This window comes from Puma concolor, chromosome A3 (genome assembly GCF_028749965.1).
Source record: "Puma concolor isolate L17-30 chromosome A3, mPumCon1.1.hap2, whole genome shotgun sequence".
Taxonomy (NCBI): Eukaryota; Metazoa; Chordata; class Mammalia; order Carnivora; family Felidae; genus Puma; species Puma concolor.
In genome coordinates, this window is record NC_141669.1 from 111,037,794 (window position 1) to 111,054,666 (window position 16,873).

A 16,873-nucleotide genomic window follows, 5' to 3' on the forward strand; every position below is an offset into this window, starting at 1 on the left:
GTCTTCTCCAACCTGGCATTGGCCACAAGCCCAACCATGTACCTCCCCAGCCCAGCCCCAAGTTCTGGTGGGCTGGCCGGGCCTGGTGCCTCACCCCCACTCTCCTATGTGAACCATGTTGAACCACGTTCTGATGTTCTCAACTCCCCTTATGCTGATCTCATCTTTCTAGGGCTCCTGCACTCCACACCAGGGTGCCGAAGTGCACTGTTCTGACCCTGCCCCAAGCACAGGAGCCGCACTCACAGACAACGCTTTGTGGATAGAAAGAACGTCAAAAATTCAAACCGAGGACAACAATGTGGCTGTGGAGTCCTCAACCTGTTGGCATACCTGAGATTTAGCAGTTTGGAAAACCTAAACATTCAGGAACCCGCGAGAGAATGAGAAGGTGAGAGACCAAGGACAGCTGGGTGGCTCTGGCCTCCGCGTGGGCTGTGCCCAACCCAAGACCCGCCCCGTGCCCGGGCAGAGCTGCTCCCCCCACTGCTGTTTCAAGGGCAACACAGGCTACAGTGGGGATGTTGGGAGTCTGCTCACAAGCTGTGTGGGGCTCTCTCTACCTCCTTCATCCCAACAGGTGTCTGAGGTGCCCACCCTGCTGACTTTACACCTTTACCTTCACTGAATGCCAAGTGCTGCCTCTGAGACAGTCTGAACACTGGTAGTCATCTTAAACATTGTTTCCCTTTTCTTAAGGTTCTAATGACCAAACTGTAAAAATAAATGAAATAAAACAAACTCAAAATTAAACACTCAGAGCAAAAACCACATTTTTACCAGATCTACTTTTATTTCAGAAGGAAGTTTGTATTATAGTATTTACTTCTGTTTATATACAAGTTCTTCACATTTGTGTTTAAAATGCACAGACCTCCCTTAATTCTCTTGTTCCTGCTTAAATTAGCTGTTATTTTACAATACAAAAAATACCAAAAATTGCAGTCCTAAATGTATGTATAACACCCACAGTCCCCAGCAATGAAATAGTTTACAATACTTACTCCATATTTACATGAGTGCAATAGATGCTAAATTATACATATTAACAAACTAAGCTTGAATCCAAACCCAAACAAACAAACAAAACAAAAACAAAAACAAAAAAACCCCCCAAAACAATAACCGTAAATACCTATAAAACAAAAACATTTCCAGAGCCAGAATTAGTTCAACATAACAGGCTTCACTAGTGTTTAGAATGTTTTGTGCACAAATTTCAGTTACTGAAAGTCGATTCCATTATTGCCTTTGAAAGCGAAGGCGCCAGTTTTCTTCTCCACTTCAAACCATCTCCCTGCAGGTGAGGGTGCTTAGGAGTTTGAACGATTCCGGGGAAATGTCTCTTGGCGGGCCTGCCATCGTGGTGATTTTCGTGGTTTGGTAAATTGGGCAAACATTTCAGACTGAGAGCTGGTGCACGGCCTGAGGACAGACCCCTGCCTTCCTGGGTTTGTCCTCAAGGTGGCCAATTCTCACAGGAACTGCCACGAGGAGAGGTCTCTTGGGATGAGGGGCTTGAGCTGGGTTTTGCTGTTAATTCCACAAAGCTTCTTTTCCATCTTGGTCACTGCCCTAGTGTTAGCTTAGGTTGTTAGTTAGTGCTTAGTGAATATTCATTGAATGGGTGGATGGATGTTAGAAACTAAAGGATCAAAGGTGTTCTCAAAAATGACACCAGCACCCAAGGAAGTGAGTCTCCACCCTCTCCCCAGATACACTCCGTTGAGTTGACAGAGATGCACTGAAAAGGTAACATGTCTTTTTCCTACCGATAGTGCTCTGGTCTTCTCATCCGTCCGCCCCAGACTTCCTGGTGTGTCCGCAATATTGCACTTTGGGCCTCACCCACATAAGTTCTGGTATTTTCCTGTTGCTGACAGTCTTCTGTCCAGGGCTGCTTCTCTTCCAGGTTAGCTCACAACTCCTCCCGCCTTTTAGAGGTGATCTCACAGGAAGTGCAGACTTCTCCCCAAACTGTGTGTGTGCAGGAGTAGGGGGCAGACAGGAGGCCAGGGGGTGTGCAATTCTCCAGGAGGGAACAGGAACTATTTATCAATGAACTAGCCACCCTACTCCCACCCCCAGTTTTCAGGATAGGAAACCATGGTTCTGGGAAATGGTCATTAAAATTTTAGACCAAACAGATACATCCTGGAAAACCCCCTTTTGGAAAATCTGATATAGTCTTTGAACTTAGAGACCAAGAGAAACAGTCCTCAGGACAAGATGGGTCATTGCTGGCCAAGCACAGCACCAAGAGGCTAACAGAAAGATTCATGATGCACTTGCAGAGCCAACAACAGTGACAGCGACCTTCCCGCTGCCTTTGCGTCTCCTCACACAATGCTGTTTAAATGGGCTCAATGCCTGATTTCTCCTCTGTGTACTGACAATTTCTGTTTTAGAGTCGTCCAATTAGTACCAGATGCGTTTGGACACACTGGCATGATGGGGGTGCCTTTTTTGGCTTTGTTATCAATGTATCAGGGCCCAACGAGAGGACTTCTTCAAACTTGGATATTCAGTATGTGGCACAAAAATATACTAGGTAAAACTCAGACACCGTTACATTTAATAAAAATACATTAACATAGTTTTTTGTTTTATGTACACTCTGAATGAACATTCTGGACACTACTGTATAATTATGTACAAGTGCAACATCGATGTTTTCATGACAATTTTAACTTATATACAGGCTCTCTTGTGACACGCAGGCATTTCTCTGAAGTTCCAGATGATTCCCTCCTGGTAACTGGCTCCTAAGCTGACTGCCTCTTTCTCCTGCCACTCCCTTCCTCTGGCCTGAGTCTGGAGGAAGTTCTTTGCTCTTGACTGCAAAGGAGAAGCAGGTGGATTCAGCTGTTTCTCCACTGTTGGAGCAAAATTAAATATCACTTGCTCCTTTTAAAAAATAAACTATCTTCTAGAAAAAAATAAAATATCCAGGTGGCTAAGGGACACAGTACATGTTATTTCAAGGCCTGGAAACCCATGGGGAAGAGACTTCTTTGGCCAAAGAAACACTGGTCCTTCGAACAAACAAGGATTTTCCTTATGGGAGGTCCCTCTCCAGGGGCTTCCTTCTCTCTGGCCAAGAGGCCTCATGGCAATTATAGGGGTAAAGCGCCACTCTGTGGCAGGCTCTGTGGGTGCTGTGGTGTGGAGCAGGGATGTGGGAAGCTTGGAAGAGAAGGGGTCTTTTCTAGAATTGTCTGCTCTTTACCAATGATGTGAAGAAGCAGCTTTTTGAGAGACAAGTCTCAAAGTAGAGGTGTTTTGTGCATCAGACAGTGTTTTATGGTTCGACTTCCTTGAAAACATTTTTCCAGGCAGCTCTTCGTGGGTGAGGGGTTGGTGCTGGGGAAGACACAGCACTCCTGCTCTAGGCACTGCATTTAAAGGTGAAATGCTGCAGTCTTTGCCCTTTTGAGTATTAATTTCTCCAAATTCACAAACGTGAGCATTTTGTCGTCTAAAGGTCCATCCCTATGGGGTAATGTCAGAGAACTCCAAAGTTTTGAAGCAGAATACAGACCTGGGGAGGCTGCTGCATAATGCCAGAATACAGAGCACCATACACAGGGACAACACGACACCCAGGCAGTGGCCTGGGGAGAAGAGCAGGACTGCCCTACCCCACTTAAATTTGGTCACTTTCCACTTGGCATAGTTATTCCTCCTCATCCATTTCCTCCATGTGCTTTTCATCATCCACAGTGGTCACTGCCCCGCCCATAGCCACCACCCAGGTCTGGGAAGGAGGATGGGAGAGTTGGGCTGAGCCTCTCCCGGAGAAGAACAGGCAAACGATCCCAGGTCCTTCTCCAGGCTTTGGGTGTGCGATTCCACCAGCAGCCTGAGGATGACCCACCATCTTTGAGCAGGCTACAGGAACACACTGTTGCTTTTAGGTGCAGGGGTCCCAAGTGCTGTCATGCTCTTTTCTGTTCAAGGGAGACGTGTAACATGAACGAGTCCCTTCCTCTGTGGTGTCCTGGCAGGAGTGGCCAGAAGGGCTGGAGCAAACATCAGGCCTAGAGTTGGGGAAAGGGGCAGGGGGCACACGAGAACCACACCTTATTTAGGGCCCCTTTTGATGACAACACAAACAGGAGCTTTCACAGTTTGGTCACTTCCGCTTTCCTCTCAGTCCCTGCTGCTAGGTTAAACGTTCCCTGGGGTGAGAAAATTCTTTCCCTGGCTGCAAATCAGATTTTAGAAAAACAGCAGATTGCCAATGGTAGCTATTTAAATTTTGTAAGAATGTAGGAATGCAATTATGTAAAAACACAGGCTTACTAACTTTCCAATTGCTAGATCTATTTAAAGTCTAGGCACTTAGTGTGTGTGTGTGTGTGTGTGTGTGTGTGTGTGTGTGTGTGTGTGAGAGAGAGAGAGAGAGAGAGAGAGAGAGATGAAGAGAAAGACAGAGGGAGAAAATTTCAAATGGATTAAGACTAAATTAATCAAGTTGCTATAGAAAACTACCTACTACCTCAGTTTACATTCTAAGTAACACTGCTGACCTTGACATTTAAAATAGCTCCCTTCTACCTTAGTTTGATATGATTCAAAAGAGCCAGACCATTGTTAATTCTCAACTAGAAAAAAGCTACTCCCTGGAAGAGAGAGATTTGCCTACATCGTGCAAGAATAAGTAGCACATCTTTTAAAAAAGATAGCAGGCTTCAGATGAGGACAAATTCATTCATCTGACTAATTTTTAAAAGACCACGTTCAAGAACGACGGATGGTGAATGTCTACTTGTAAACACTACATCTTTTGTTTTTTGCAAGTTGAGACGGCCCCAAGAGCAGTTTTCCACAAGTGAACCTGAGTGTCATTCCCAGCTCCCTCACTGGCTCTATACCCCAGCCTCCTCCAGCAACAACTGGATCACCCCTGGACCTGCAATTAAATCAGTGATGTCCTATGCAAAAGTAAAAGGTTAGATGCTGGAGCACAGATGGGAGAAACCGGCAAAGAAAGCTTGTGAACATGCAGAGGAGTCAGATGTTTCGAGGGTTTCCAGTCTTCGGCCCGCTTCGCACAGCATCTCCCCGCCTGCCCCCTCCCTGCAGACGGCGCTGGCACGCCACACCTGGCTCGCTCACTCACGGAGAGTCCCTGGCCCAGCCTCAAATGCAGGTCCCAGGTTGCGCAGGGGGCTGCTGCTTCCGGTTTCTCACGGCTCCTGACTTCTCTTTGTACACTATTGGCATCTGCTGAGAAATGTCCACCAGGGCGCTGGCCACTGCGAGACCTGGGGAGAGCCCACCGTGAACACGTGTTAAGGAGCAGCTTGCTTTGTTTTTGAAAATAATTAAAAAAAATTTTTTTTTTTTTGACATTCGTGGAGTGCAATAAACAAATAAGTAAAGCATATAGGGAAAAGTCTTCCTTCCGCCTTGTGCCTCCCACCTCCCTCCATCCGAGCTCTGCTTTCATTAGTTTGTATATATTCTTTCAGGATTTACTGATGCAAATACAAATACATATTGTTCTCCCCTCCCTACTCTTTACACAAAAGATGTAGCATGCTGTTCAGTAGATCAATGAAGCAAAGAACTCTGCTTGGCAGTCGGAGCATTTAAATAAGATTGCAGCCGTGCTTTAAGTGGTAAATTTTTCCTGCTGGCCTCCAAAAAGGGTGCCAAGAAAAAGCAGCACTCTTTTTGAGTAAATTCAGATTCATTCCACATAACTCAGGCAACACTGGTTATTTTTGTATCTATCCTATGACACAGGTTAGGACACATTCTGGGGCCAGGCTTTGGAATAAGCAAGGTTCTTTAACCGCCCCATGCCTCAGTTTCCTCATTTGCAAAATGGGGACAATAGCAGTACAGGGCCTGTGTGAGGAGTCACTGAGTGAATCCACATAAAAATCTTAGAACAGTACCTGGCTCCTCACCCCACCACCTCTACCACCTGTGCTTTAGGGACTAGTGGTTCCATTCTCCTTTTTGTACTGGGAGCTGGGTTCCCCGTGCATGTGAACAAGCCAGTGCAGGCTCAGCGCTCCGCTGAGGTTCTCAGGAGCCATGGGAGTGCCACTTGTCACTCCACTTCATTGAGCCTATAAAATGGAGGCATGTGCCTGGCACGCTTGGGGAATCCACAGCAGTGACATTGTTCTAGCAAAGGCAGAGCTGGGTACTCTCAGAGTCCTGAGGAAGAGCCATCTAAAATTGGGAGTACAGAAGAGGTTGCAGGGATGGGCTCACTTGGGGTGGGTCTCAGGTGGTGTGCAGGCTTTTATCAGGAGTTGAACAGGATGGGGTCTATCAGGCAAAGGGCAGGGCAGAAAAGGCCACAGTACCACAAGCCTGTCACTTCCCTACTGCAGTCAGGGCCTTGCTCTTAGGGAGCACAGGCCAAGTCTGCTGAGCTGGGACGCAGCAGGAGACCACGCTCCAGAGTTCAGGTTAATGGGTCATTCTACCCTCAACACAGGTAAAGCCGAGTTAAGGAGCTGAACTCACATCCCTAGGTGAGGGCAAATCAAGCTGTTACCCTATGAAGATGACAAATCCTGGCCTGATCATGCCTAAAGGCCTTCCTCATGAAGACCCAGAAACCATTTTGAAAGCTTGGCTGGAGGCGCCTCTGAATTTGACGGCTACAGTTGGGGGGCTGTGGAGCTCAGGGGCTGGGCAAGGATTCTGGGACACACTTTATCACAGACATAAGGCTTTCTTTGGCTAAGGCAACCCTGACCCCCATCATTTCAATTAAAAGCTGTGTAAAACATATTGTGCATATTGTCTGAGGCATCCCTCCAAAGTACTCCACGATTTTTCCAAAATTGTATTTCATATCTCAGTGTTTGATAAGAGGATATTTATCGAAATTATGATTTATACTTGATAGAACTGCATAGAAGACACTGGTAAAACGTTATGTAGTAATCTATAAAAATGTTTATGAGTTGTATGAAAAAAGAAGAAGAAAAAATTAGATCTATACAATCATTTCAATAAAGTTGCTGGTCAGGGCTGGAAAGGAAAGAGGACAATGAACATAGTTGGGTGTTGGATGGTACAATTATGAGTACATTTCTAAAAACTTCCTTTAAGTTGTTAAAATTGCTATTTCTGCCTTATATTTGAAACAGAGTGAAAAAGCAAAAGAAATGCAGTCATGCTAGAAATACCAATCTGAGAGTGTCCAGCTTGGAGGAGAGCCATGAGAGTAGGTAAGATGACTGAGGAAGAACGCATGGATGGAGGGGGGATGTCCTGCATTCAAGGCTGAGTAAGGGAAAAAGAGACAAGAGAGGGGTGGCAGGGACAGAGCTGAGCAAAACACTGCAGCAAGGGAAGGTGTGGCCGGAAGCATCAACACCACAGAGAGGCTGAGGGAGCTGGTGCAGGGAGCTGGGATCATCCCTGGGAAAGAACCGTGACCTCAGGAAAGACAGTTTAGGGAACACCAAGCACAATGGGATCATCTTGCCGAATCCTTACAATGACATGAGGTAGGCATGAGCCTACTGTTCACTGTCGCCTCTACACCCAAGTTCACACTTCTCGGGTTTGTCACTGGCCTTCATACGCACCTGACTGCCCGGGAGGAGGGATTCCACCGAGCCCTCGAGGCAGCCTCACAAACACAGAGAGGACAGCAGCTTTGTTGCCAAAACACGGTTCCAGAGCAATGGGTTTGGGAACAGTCTGGTGGAAGAAAACAAAGAATTAACTAAAACGGTGTTTCTCACGTGTTAATACTGCAGCCTTCACATGTGATTTTTATCTATTTTTTAAGTTTATTTGAGAGAGACAGAGAGGGTGTAGAGAGAGGATCTCAAGCAGACTCCGCACTGACAGCCAAGAGCCCGATGTGGGGCTTGAACTCACGAAACTGTGAGATCATGACCTGAGCCTAAATTAAGAGCTGGATGCTCAGCTGACTGAGCCATCCAGGTGCCCCACAGGTGATTTTTAAATATGCCCTCTGTATTAGTTTCTACTGCTGTGTAACAAATTACTTAGTTGCTTACAACAGCACCTATTTATTCTCTCAGTTTTGTAGGTCAGGAGTTTGGGCGAGCTTTGTTAGAGTTCCCTGCTTAGAGATACAAGTATATTCATCTCTTCCATCAGTTCTGGAAAATTCTCAGCTCTTATCTCCCAAAGTTCTCAAAGATCTCAGCTCTTATCTTCACAAGGTGGAAGCCCAGTTACCATCTGCACTGGCTGTTATTTGGAGGCTCTAGGGAAGAATCTGTTCAAAAAACATTCAGGTGGCTGGCAGACTCTAGTTCCTTGCAGCTGTAGGTCTGAAGTTGCCATTTCCTTGCTGGTGATCTGGAGGGGATCACTCTTCCAGAGGTCTCCTCACATGGTCCCTCCAGCTTCAGATCAGTGGTGGCATGCCAAGTCCTTTTCATGTTTCCTCTCCTGCCACCAGCCAGAAAAAACTCCCTCAGTATCTTATGGTCTCAGCTACCTTGGGATTTGTATTACTCCTACAAAATCCCTTCGTAACAGTACCTAGAGTAGTGTCTGATTGAAAAACCATGAGATGGGAATCTTGGAGGCCATCTTCGGAATTCTGCCCGTCATATCCCAAATATGCCATTCATTTCTTCAATTTGGTTGAAGAAAATAACTTCCAGAACTATGGTGGCTGCAGCACAGGGAAGGATGGGGTGGGTGAAAGGGCAGTGACAACAGTGGAGGTGTGCTCAGTAGTTGACGACAGAGCCAAAGACATGTGCTGATAGACTGGTTATCCAATGAGAATGAGAGGAAGCATGGCCCAAGTACAACTCCAGGATTTTGGTCTGAGCAGCTAGGATGATGGAGGTGATATGTACTGAGTTGGGGGCAATATGCAAGAGAAGAGGTGTGGGGAGTAACATCCAGAGCTCAGCTCTGGACATGTTAACTTGGAGATGGCTGCTAAGATATCCAAGTGGGAACTCTGAGTAAGCAATGGGATATAGGAGTCAGAGGCTCACAGAAGAGGTCTAAGCAGAGATCATGGTATTAAATATAAACCCACGATGGAAAAGATCACTGCTGTGGTTTGAATGTTTGTCTCCTTCCAAAATTCGTATGTTAAATCTTAATGCCCAATACAATGATATTTGGAGGTGGGGACTTTCAGAGGTGACTGATTACTGCCCTTATAAAAGGGACCTTAGAGAGTTCCCTAGCCCCTTCCACCATGTAAGAACAGAGTGAGAAGGCACCATCTATGAACTAGGAAGGGGGCTCTCACCAGACACTGAATCTGCCAGCACCATGATCCTGGACTTCCTAGCCTTGAGAATTGTGAGAAATTTCTCTTGTTTCTACAACACCCATTCTCTGGTGTTTTGTTATAGCAGCTCGAATAGGGCTACAACAGTCACCAAAGGAGTTGGTGTAAAAGAAGTGAGAGGAGGCCCAAAGACTGGGCTGGATGTGCACCACTGTTAAAGAGGTGGGGAGTTGGAGAGGGTTGAACAAAGAACACTGAGAAAGAGCAGCTAGAAGGTGAGAGTGTGCTGTCCTGAAAGGAGAGTCAAGAAAGTGTTTTAAGAAGCAACCAACTGGGTCATATGCTGTTGATATATGACATATGGTGCTGCTTAGTACTTAAGATTTGTCTATTTTTTTTACATCCCACAAATTGTTATTTTATCATGTTTGCTTAGATTCATGTATATGTTTACCATTTCACTTATTCACAATTCCTTCTTATACCTCAGTTTCCCTCTGGGGTAAATTTTCCTTTTTTCTAGCGCATCCTTTAGACATTTCGTTTGTACAGGACTTTTTTGGTGGCCAACTCAGCTTTCCTTCTAATTGGAAGAGATCTTCATTCTATCCTCATTCTTGGAAGGCCAAGTTGCCAGGCACGCTATTCTAAGTTAGCAGTTCTCTTCTTTATGTTGTTTGGAGACACTCTTCCACGTTCCTTTGGCTTTTGGTGTTACTAATGAGAAGTCACAGGCTGTCACTTTGTCATTTCCTTTAAGTATCTTTTTTTTTTCCCTAGTTATTTTTTAATGTGGTAAAATACACATAACATTTACCATCTTAACACCCCCCCCCCGCCCTGCCGCCTTTTATTAAAGTTTCACATCCAGAGTGAAGCCCAACACGGGGCTTGAACTTCATGACCCTGAGATCAAGACTTGAGCTGAGATCAAGAGTTGGATGCTTAACTGACTGAGCCGCTCAGGCATCCTGGATCTTAACCCTTTTTAAGTGTATGCTTCAGTGGTATTAAGTAGACTGATGCTGTTATGCAACCATCACCACCATCCATCTCCAGAAGTCTTTTCATCTTGCAGAACTGAAACTCTACACCCATTACACAGTGACTCCCTATTCCCCCTTCCCCTCCAACCCCTGACAACCACCATTATACTTTGTTGCTATGGACCTGACTACTCTATACATCTTATAAAAGTGGAATCATACAGTATTTTTTTTGTGTGTGACTGGCTTATTTTGCCTAAGGTTCACCCATGTTGTAGCAGGTGTGAGAATTACCTTCCTTTTTAAGACTGAATAATATTCCATTGTATGTATAGACCACATTTTACACACCCACTTGTCTACTGATGGACACTAGGGCTGCTCTTAGCAGCCTTTTAGCTATTGTGAATAACGCTGCTATTAACATGGGTGTACAAATGTATCTTTGAGGCCTGGCTTTTAATTCTTGCAGGTATATATCCAGAAGAGGAATTGCTAGATTATATGATAATTCTATTTTTATTTTTTGGAGAAAGAACAATACTGGTTTTCACAGCAGCTACATCATTTCACATCCCCACTACCAGCGCCCGTGGGTTCCAATTGTTCCACACTGTGGCAATCATCCAATATATATATATATAAAATATATATTAGGTCTTCTCATTTTATCCTCTATATTCTTTTTTTTTTTTTTTTTTTTACATTTTATTTATTTGAGAGAGACAGAGAGAGCATAAGTGGGGGTAGGGTAGAGAGGGAGGGAGACAGAGAATCCCAAGTAGGTTCCGTACTGTCAGCACAGAGCCCCACGTGGGGCTTGAACCCACGAAGTCACGAGATCATGACCTGAGCCGAAACCAAGAGTCAGACGGTTAACCAACTGAGCCATCCAGGTACCCCTATACTCCATATTCTTATTATCTGTTATATGTTCCATCTCCTGGTCTTTCTGTCTTGCATTCTGTGTAATTTCTGCAAATTCATCTTCCAGTTCAAAAGTTCTCCTTTGAGTCTAACATGCTGTTTAACATGTAAACTGAGTCATTTAAAAAATTTTAACCACTATATGTCCCATTTCCTTTTTTAAAAAAAATGTTTTATTTATTTTTGAGAGAGAGACAGTGAGAGTGGGGGAGAGGCAGAGAGAGAGGGAGACATAGAAGCTAAAGCAGACTCCAGGCTCTAAGCTATTAGCACAGAGCCTAATCCGGGGCTTAAATCCACAAACCACAAGATCAGGACCTGAGCTGAAGTTGGACGCTCAACTGACTGACTCACCCAGGCACCTCCATTTCCTTTTTTTTAAAGTTTATTTTTTATTTTTAAGTAATCTCTACACCCAAAGGGGGCCCAAACTCACGAGCTCGAGATCAAGAGTCACATGCTGTACTGACTGAGCCAGCCAGTGCCCCTGTATGTTCCATCTCTGACAGTTCCATTTGGTTCTTTTGCAGTTCTGGTCATTCTTGACTCATGGTGTCCTCATCTTTATAATTCTCTTTTCAAGTCTTTAAACATTTCATACAGAGCTATATTATACTCTTTAGAGGTCTACTCTAACATGTGAAGTCCTATCTAAACCCACTGTCCACGGTGCCTGCTAACTCCTTTTCCTACTAGCTTCTCTCTCTTGTCCTTGGTGATCTCTGATTGCTTGATCTTGATCGGTGGGGATCCTACAGGGCTGAATTGGGGATGTTTTCCCACAGAGAGGATATGCACTTACCTCAGCTGGCAGTCGTGGTGTGTGACCAATCTGGGACCACTTCACAACATATTTGGTTCTGGTTTTGGTTCATGATTTCTTCTTTTTGTGGGGAAGGATAGGAGAGTATTCCCTGGGAATTTCACCCACTTCCTATGAGCTCAGTAATGCTTTAATAAGTATTTGAAAATTTAGGATCTATAACTACTTCCCCAGAATATCTGAAATATTTCATCATTTTGTCAAGAGAAACTTTTATCACTTTCTTCACCACTTTTTTTTTTTTTTTTTTTGGAGAGGTCAGTAATATTTACATTCCATGGAATGCATAGTGAATTAATGATTTTTGCCCCTTTAAGAAAATTTCCTAAGCTAATAAAAAACAATGGTTCAATTTTATTCTTTTCTAATACAAGTTTTAAAGTATTATGCCACAGGATACTTCCAAGACTATGAGACAAATCATTTATATTTTAAAATCCCTCGAACATGAGAATACTTAATGACATGAATGAAAAACTGAAAAATGAAAGCAAAAGAGTACCTGACAACATCAGTGTGTCACCTTATTGTTAGAGAGAGAGAGAGAGAGAGAGAGAGAGAGAGAGAGAGAAAACCTTAAGAGGCAACAGAATAAGGCTCTTGTTCTCTGTGGTTTCCCAGACTTAAAAGCATAAGTTTGGACAGGTTTTCAGGACTTCTGAATCACATTCTCACCTTTATACTCCCCCCAATAAGATCGGGAGGCTCTTCATCTGTTTCCAAGGCAACGTTTACGGAGGCAAAAGGGCGACTGGCCATCTGTTGCATCTCTCGAAGAAGTTGCTATTGATCAACATAGCAAGCATTAATGCACCGAGAACTAAGGGATTTTATTAGAGAATACCACATATTAGAAGTACCTCATCCTCCCTGGGTCAAACAAATCAAGTCCAAAATGATATCTTTTGAGACAGCTGGAGAAACCTGGACACAGACCAGGTATTAGAGAACATGAGTACAACTGTGCGATGATGGGCAAGTTATTCTGCCTCTCTGAGCCTCAGTTTCCTCATCTGTGAGAGAGCACTAGGGTCAGTAACTATTTCATAGGATTGTTGTGAGGAGTAAATTAATCTATATAAAACCTCTGAGAACAGTGGCTGGAATTTAGAAATGTTCAAATGTCAGCTCTTATTGTAACAAACTTGTCTGGATTTTACTGGCATAACTTCTAATATTTTCTTATCACGAGTGATGTTGGTTATCTGGATATCCTTTCTAGTGTTAACAAGGAGGCAATATTTTTGAGTTTACTAAGAGTTTTGTTTTTAAACTAGGAATGGGTGTTGAATTTCAATAAAAGATGACATGATTATTTGGCCACGACTACAAATTTAGGTTCTATATTTACCCACTGATATAACCTATTCCAATAGGTTTTCTGGTATGAAATGATCCTTTTATTACACTGGTCAATTAGACTGCTGCACCTACAGTCATTATATGACTGGCCTTTTCTATGCATATAATGAGTTAGGACTCTTTTAAGCTTTCCATCTTTTCCCTTTCTTGGGAACAGTTTATGTCTTTTGGAAATAAGTAATTCTCATAAGCACTCAAGGAAAAAATAGACTAGTATTATTTATATAAGCTCACCTCAAACTAAAAATCTCTGGGTAATGCCCTCTGTGGAGAGAGTAATATTTTGACAAGTTTTCAACTCCTTCCCTGGCCACTGGTTTATTGAGGCTTCCCATTTCTTTCTTTCTTACTCCATTTGGATAACTTACATTTTTTCAGAACACTGTATAATTCATCAGGATTTTAAGATGTCTTAGTAACACAGCTATTAGAAAAATCCCTCTGAATATGTTACCCACTGAATTTTAAAAATGATAATTAAAAGGATGCAACATTATCTATATGATAACAATACCTTTACATGGGTCAGAAAAGCGGTCATGGCCCCCAGGAAGAGGCCCATATCCTGGAGCCTATGCTAACCTCATTATAGACACTAATGTTCAGCGAACAGTGATGCCTACGAGTTTTGATTTCACACATTCCTGTTCTCTTCTAAATCTCGTCTACAGATCAATTTTTAATACAATTAATTTTTTATTTTAAAGAGAGTGCACGAGTGGGGGAGAAGGAGAGAGGGAGAGAGAGGGAGGGAGGGAGGGGGGAGGGGGGAGGGGGGGAGGGGGAGGGAGAGAGAGAGAGAGAGAGAGAGAGAGAGAGAATATCCCAAGCAGGTTCCATACTCAACACGGAGCCTGACGTGGGGCTTGATCCTACAGCCCTGGGATCATGACCTGAGCCGAAATCAAGAGTTGAACGCTCTATCGACTGAGTCACCCAGGTGCCCCCAGATCAATTTTTATGTAGAAAAGGGCATGAGTAGATACAGAAAATCAAGGAGCGTATGTCAGTCTGGATCTCAGTGCCCTTCCATTAGCAACGATGCAATAGACAGGATGACTAGAAGGCAAATAATATCGGTGAAAGTTATGATAAACAAAGATCTTATGCTGTAGTTTTTAACCAAGTTTACTTATTTGATTTGTCAATTATAAATATTTTCTTGACTTATTGGTATTTCTTTTGGAACACAGCACTAGAAATAAATCAAGACTCACTAAAAAATAAAACTCAAGCAAAAACTTAACTAGGCTAGACACCGATTTATCTTTCCTTGAGTGAAGAGATATTTCTGAGATGCTTAGCTCATTAATTTTACTTTCGTTCTTGTGAAAGGCTCTGCTACTGAGCCCTCAGATCTCCTGCCTGAGTTAAGGACAGAGTGCCGGTAGAATATGGGTAGAACTGAAATCTGCAAGTCAATATTAGAGTTTCCTTTTAGAAAGTTAAAAGCACATGGCGCAGAATTAATTATACTCTGTATAGCACTAACTGAAATCTACTGACCACATTTTGCGGAAAGGGCAGCACTACTCCCCTTACAGTATGTCTTTCAATTATCACTAAATAGCTAAAACTGACTTGCTTTAGAGGAACAGAAAGGAAGAAGCTCTTACAGGCATTCGCGAACCATCCACTGAGGCTTACCTCTCTACGCCTGGAGGCCCAACAACTTTGTTTGATCTTCCAAACCACAGCAGCCACCAGGAGCAAAGAGAGGAAACAACTGTGAGAAAGGAAAGTACTGAGTTATTATCCCAGCCCCCAGAATCAGCACTGTCACCCACACTGCAGGTCAGGCAGGGAGTGCCCTCCCAATACCAATTCCAAGCACCTTTCTGATGATTCATCACAACCATGTCCTAGTTCACAGGAAGCCAGTGTGAGAAGACTCTCAGAAGCTGAGCTTCCTGTCCTACATCAGGACAGTACTGTCCCCACAAGGCACCAGGAGAGAGCTGCAACCTCCCACTGGGTTTTTTATTGGAATGACCTGTCATGGCTCATCCCAAGTAAGAAAAACAGTTCTAGGATAATAATAATGAACGACAAGCATGCCATTTAACTGAATTGGCAAGCCTTTACTGATAAAGTTTAACAAAATGAGAAAAGTTAATTATTACAGTAACAACCAGCTTTTCATAAGGAAGAGGTAAATACACAAGAAATAATCTTCTATATAATAATATATTCAACTATAGTTTTACAAAATAAATTCATATAATTTTTATAAAATAAAGTCAACCTCAAACCTACAACTTTCTCGAAAGTATTAGCAGAGAATACCTCCCAGTGGTCTTGTAACTGCAAATGCTTTCAATGTTCTCTCATCTGTAAACCAAGTGTGGAAGGTTTGAAAAGCTACCCTGACAGCAGAGAGAATGAGTGACTTCTGTCATCTGCAAACACAAGGCATTTGTAGCATGGGGTCGGCTTCCAAGTACCCAAGTGTGGGCCGGAGGCAGGCCCCTCAGGCCAGCTGGAGAAGGGCACTCTGAGGTGTGAGGATGACTGAACTTCCACCCTCTCTCAAGTAGAAACCTCAAGGCTCCCACAGCCCACCACTGCCCTGACATGAATGAGGGAAGACCCTTCCAATGGATTCCCTGACTAGAGAGAAGGGGCTTCCAGAGTCATCATTCAGGCGAGAGCCTTCAGTTCCTGTGTTGCTGGGCACCTTGGCTGTCCTGACACTGCTGGTCTGTTCCTCCTCCCTGACAGTCTCTATTTACCCTTTAATCAATACTTTATTGAGATAGGGCCTGTTCTGGGCCCACAAAATACACTGATGAACTGAACAAAAGACTGGTGTTCCCATGGAGTTTACATTCCGTCAGGAGGAGCTAAAAAGTAAATAAAATAAATAAGCAAATTACAGAGCATGTTAGAAGGTAGTAAATGAAACAGAAATAAAAAGAGGGTTCAGGGCAAGGGGGTTCGGGAGTGACAATGGCACTATAAAGCAGTATGGTCAGAGTGGGTGAGCCTTACTTCTTGAGGAGGTGACATCTGAGCAAGACTTGGAGGAGGTGTGGGGGGTGGCTCAGGGGATGTCTACAGAAACAGGCCTGGGTGACGGGCTCAGCCGTGCACACACCCAGAGGTAAGGACATACCTAGGGCTGCTTGAGGAACCTGAGGATGCCACCATGGCTGGGGTAGGGGGAGTCAGGTCACAGATAAAGGCAAAGAAGTAAGGGGACACAGACCATGGAAGGCCTGCAGGCATTTGAGTGGAGAAGTATCATGATTTAACTTATGCTGAGGAGACCAATAGGGCAGCGATGGTACAAATAGGGAGCCCAGCAGCCTAGGAGAGATGATGGTGGCTCAAGCTAAGCTCTGGTAACAGGAGTGTGAAAAGCACTCTGGAAATCTTGACATAATTGGAAGGTTGAGACAACAGAATTTCCTGATGTGCTAGATGTAGGGTATGGAACAGAGAAGTCAGAGATTTTGGCCTCAGAAACTTGCCATCAACTTAAACAGGGAAGGCTCTGGGTGGAGCAGGTCCAGGACAGCAGTCTGAATTCTGAGAATCTGCCTAATCACCAAAGGG

At 43.9% G+C, this 16,873-nt stretch overlaps 1 protein-coding gene across 2 annotated transcripts in view; it reads right to left on the reverse strand.

Moving 5' to 3' along the window:
- Window positions 1-758: 758 nt before the first annotated feature.
- Window positions 759-16,873, reverse strand: part of ATRN (attractin) — a 161,700-nt gene continuing 145,585 nt past the window's right edge. The window contains exons 26-30 of one of the 2 annotated variants that reach the window (XM_086701794.1): window positions 14,963-15,041; window positions 12,629-12,736; window positions 7,569-7,683; window positions 5,126-5,270; window positions 759-4,040 (exon numbers count right to left, since the gene is read on the reverse strand). In XM_086701794.1, coding sequence (XP_086557920.1) covers window positions 5,146-5,270; window positions 7,569-7,683; window positions 12,629-12,736; window positions 14,963-15,041 — 427 coding nt within the window. In that variant the 3' untranslated portion in view covers window positions 759-4,040; window positions 5,126-5,145. Of the gene's footprint in view, window positions 4,041-5,108; window positions 5,271-7,568; window positions 7,684-12,628; window positions 12,737-14,962; window positions 15,042-16,873 lie in introns of both variants that reach the window. The other variant, XM_086701793.1, reaches the window with a different exon arrangement.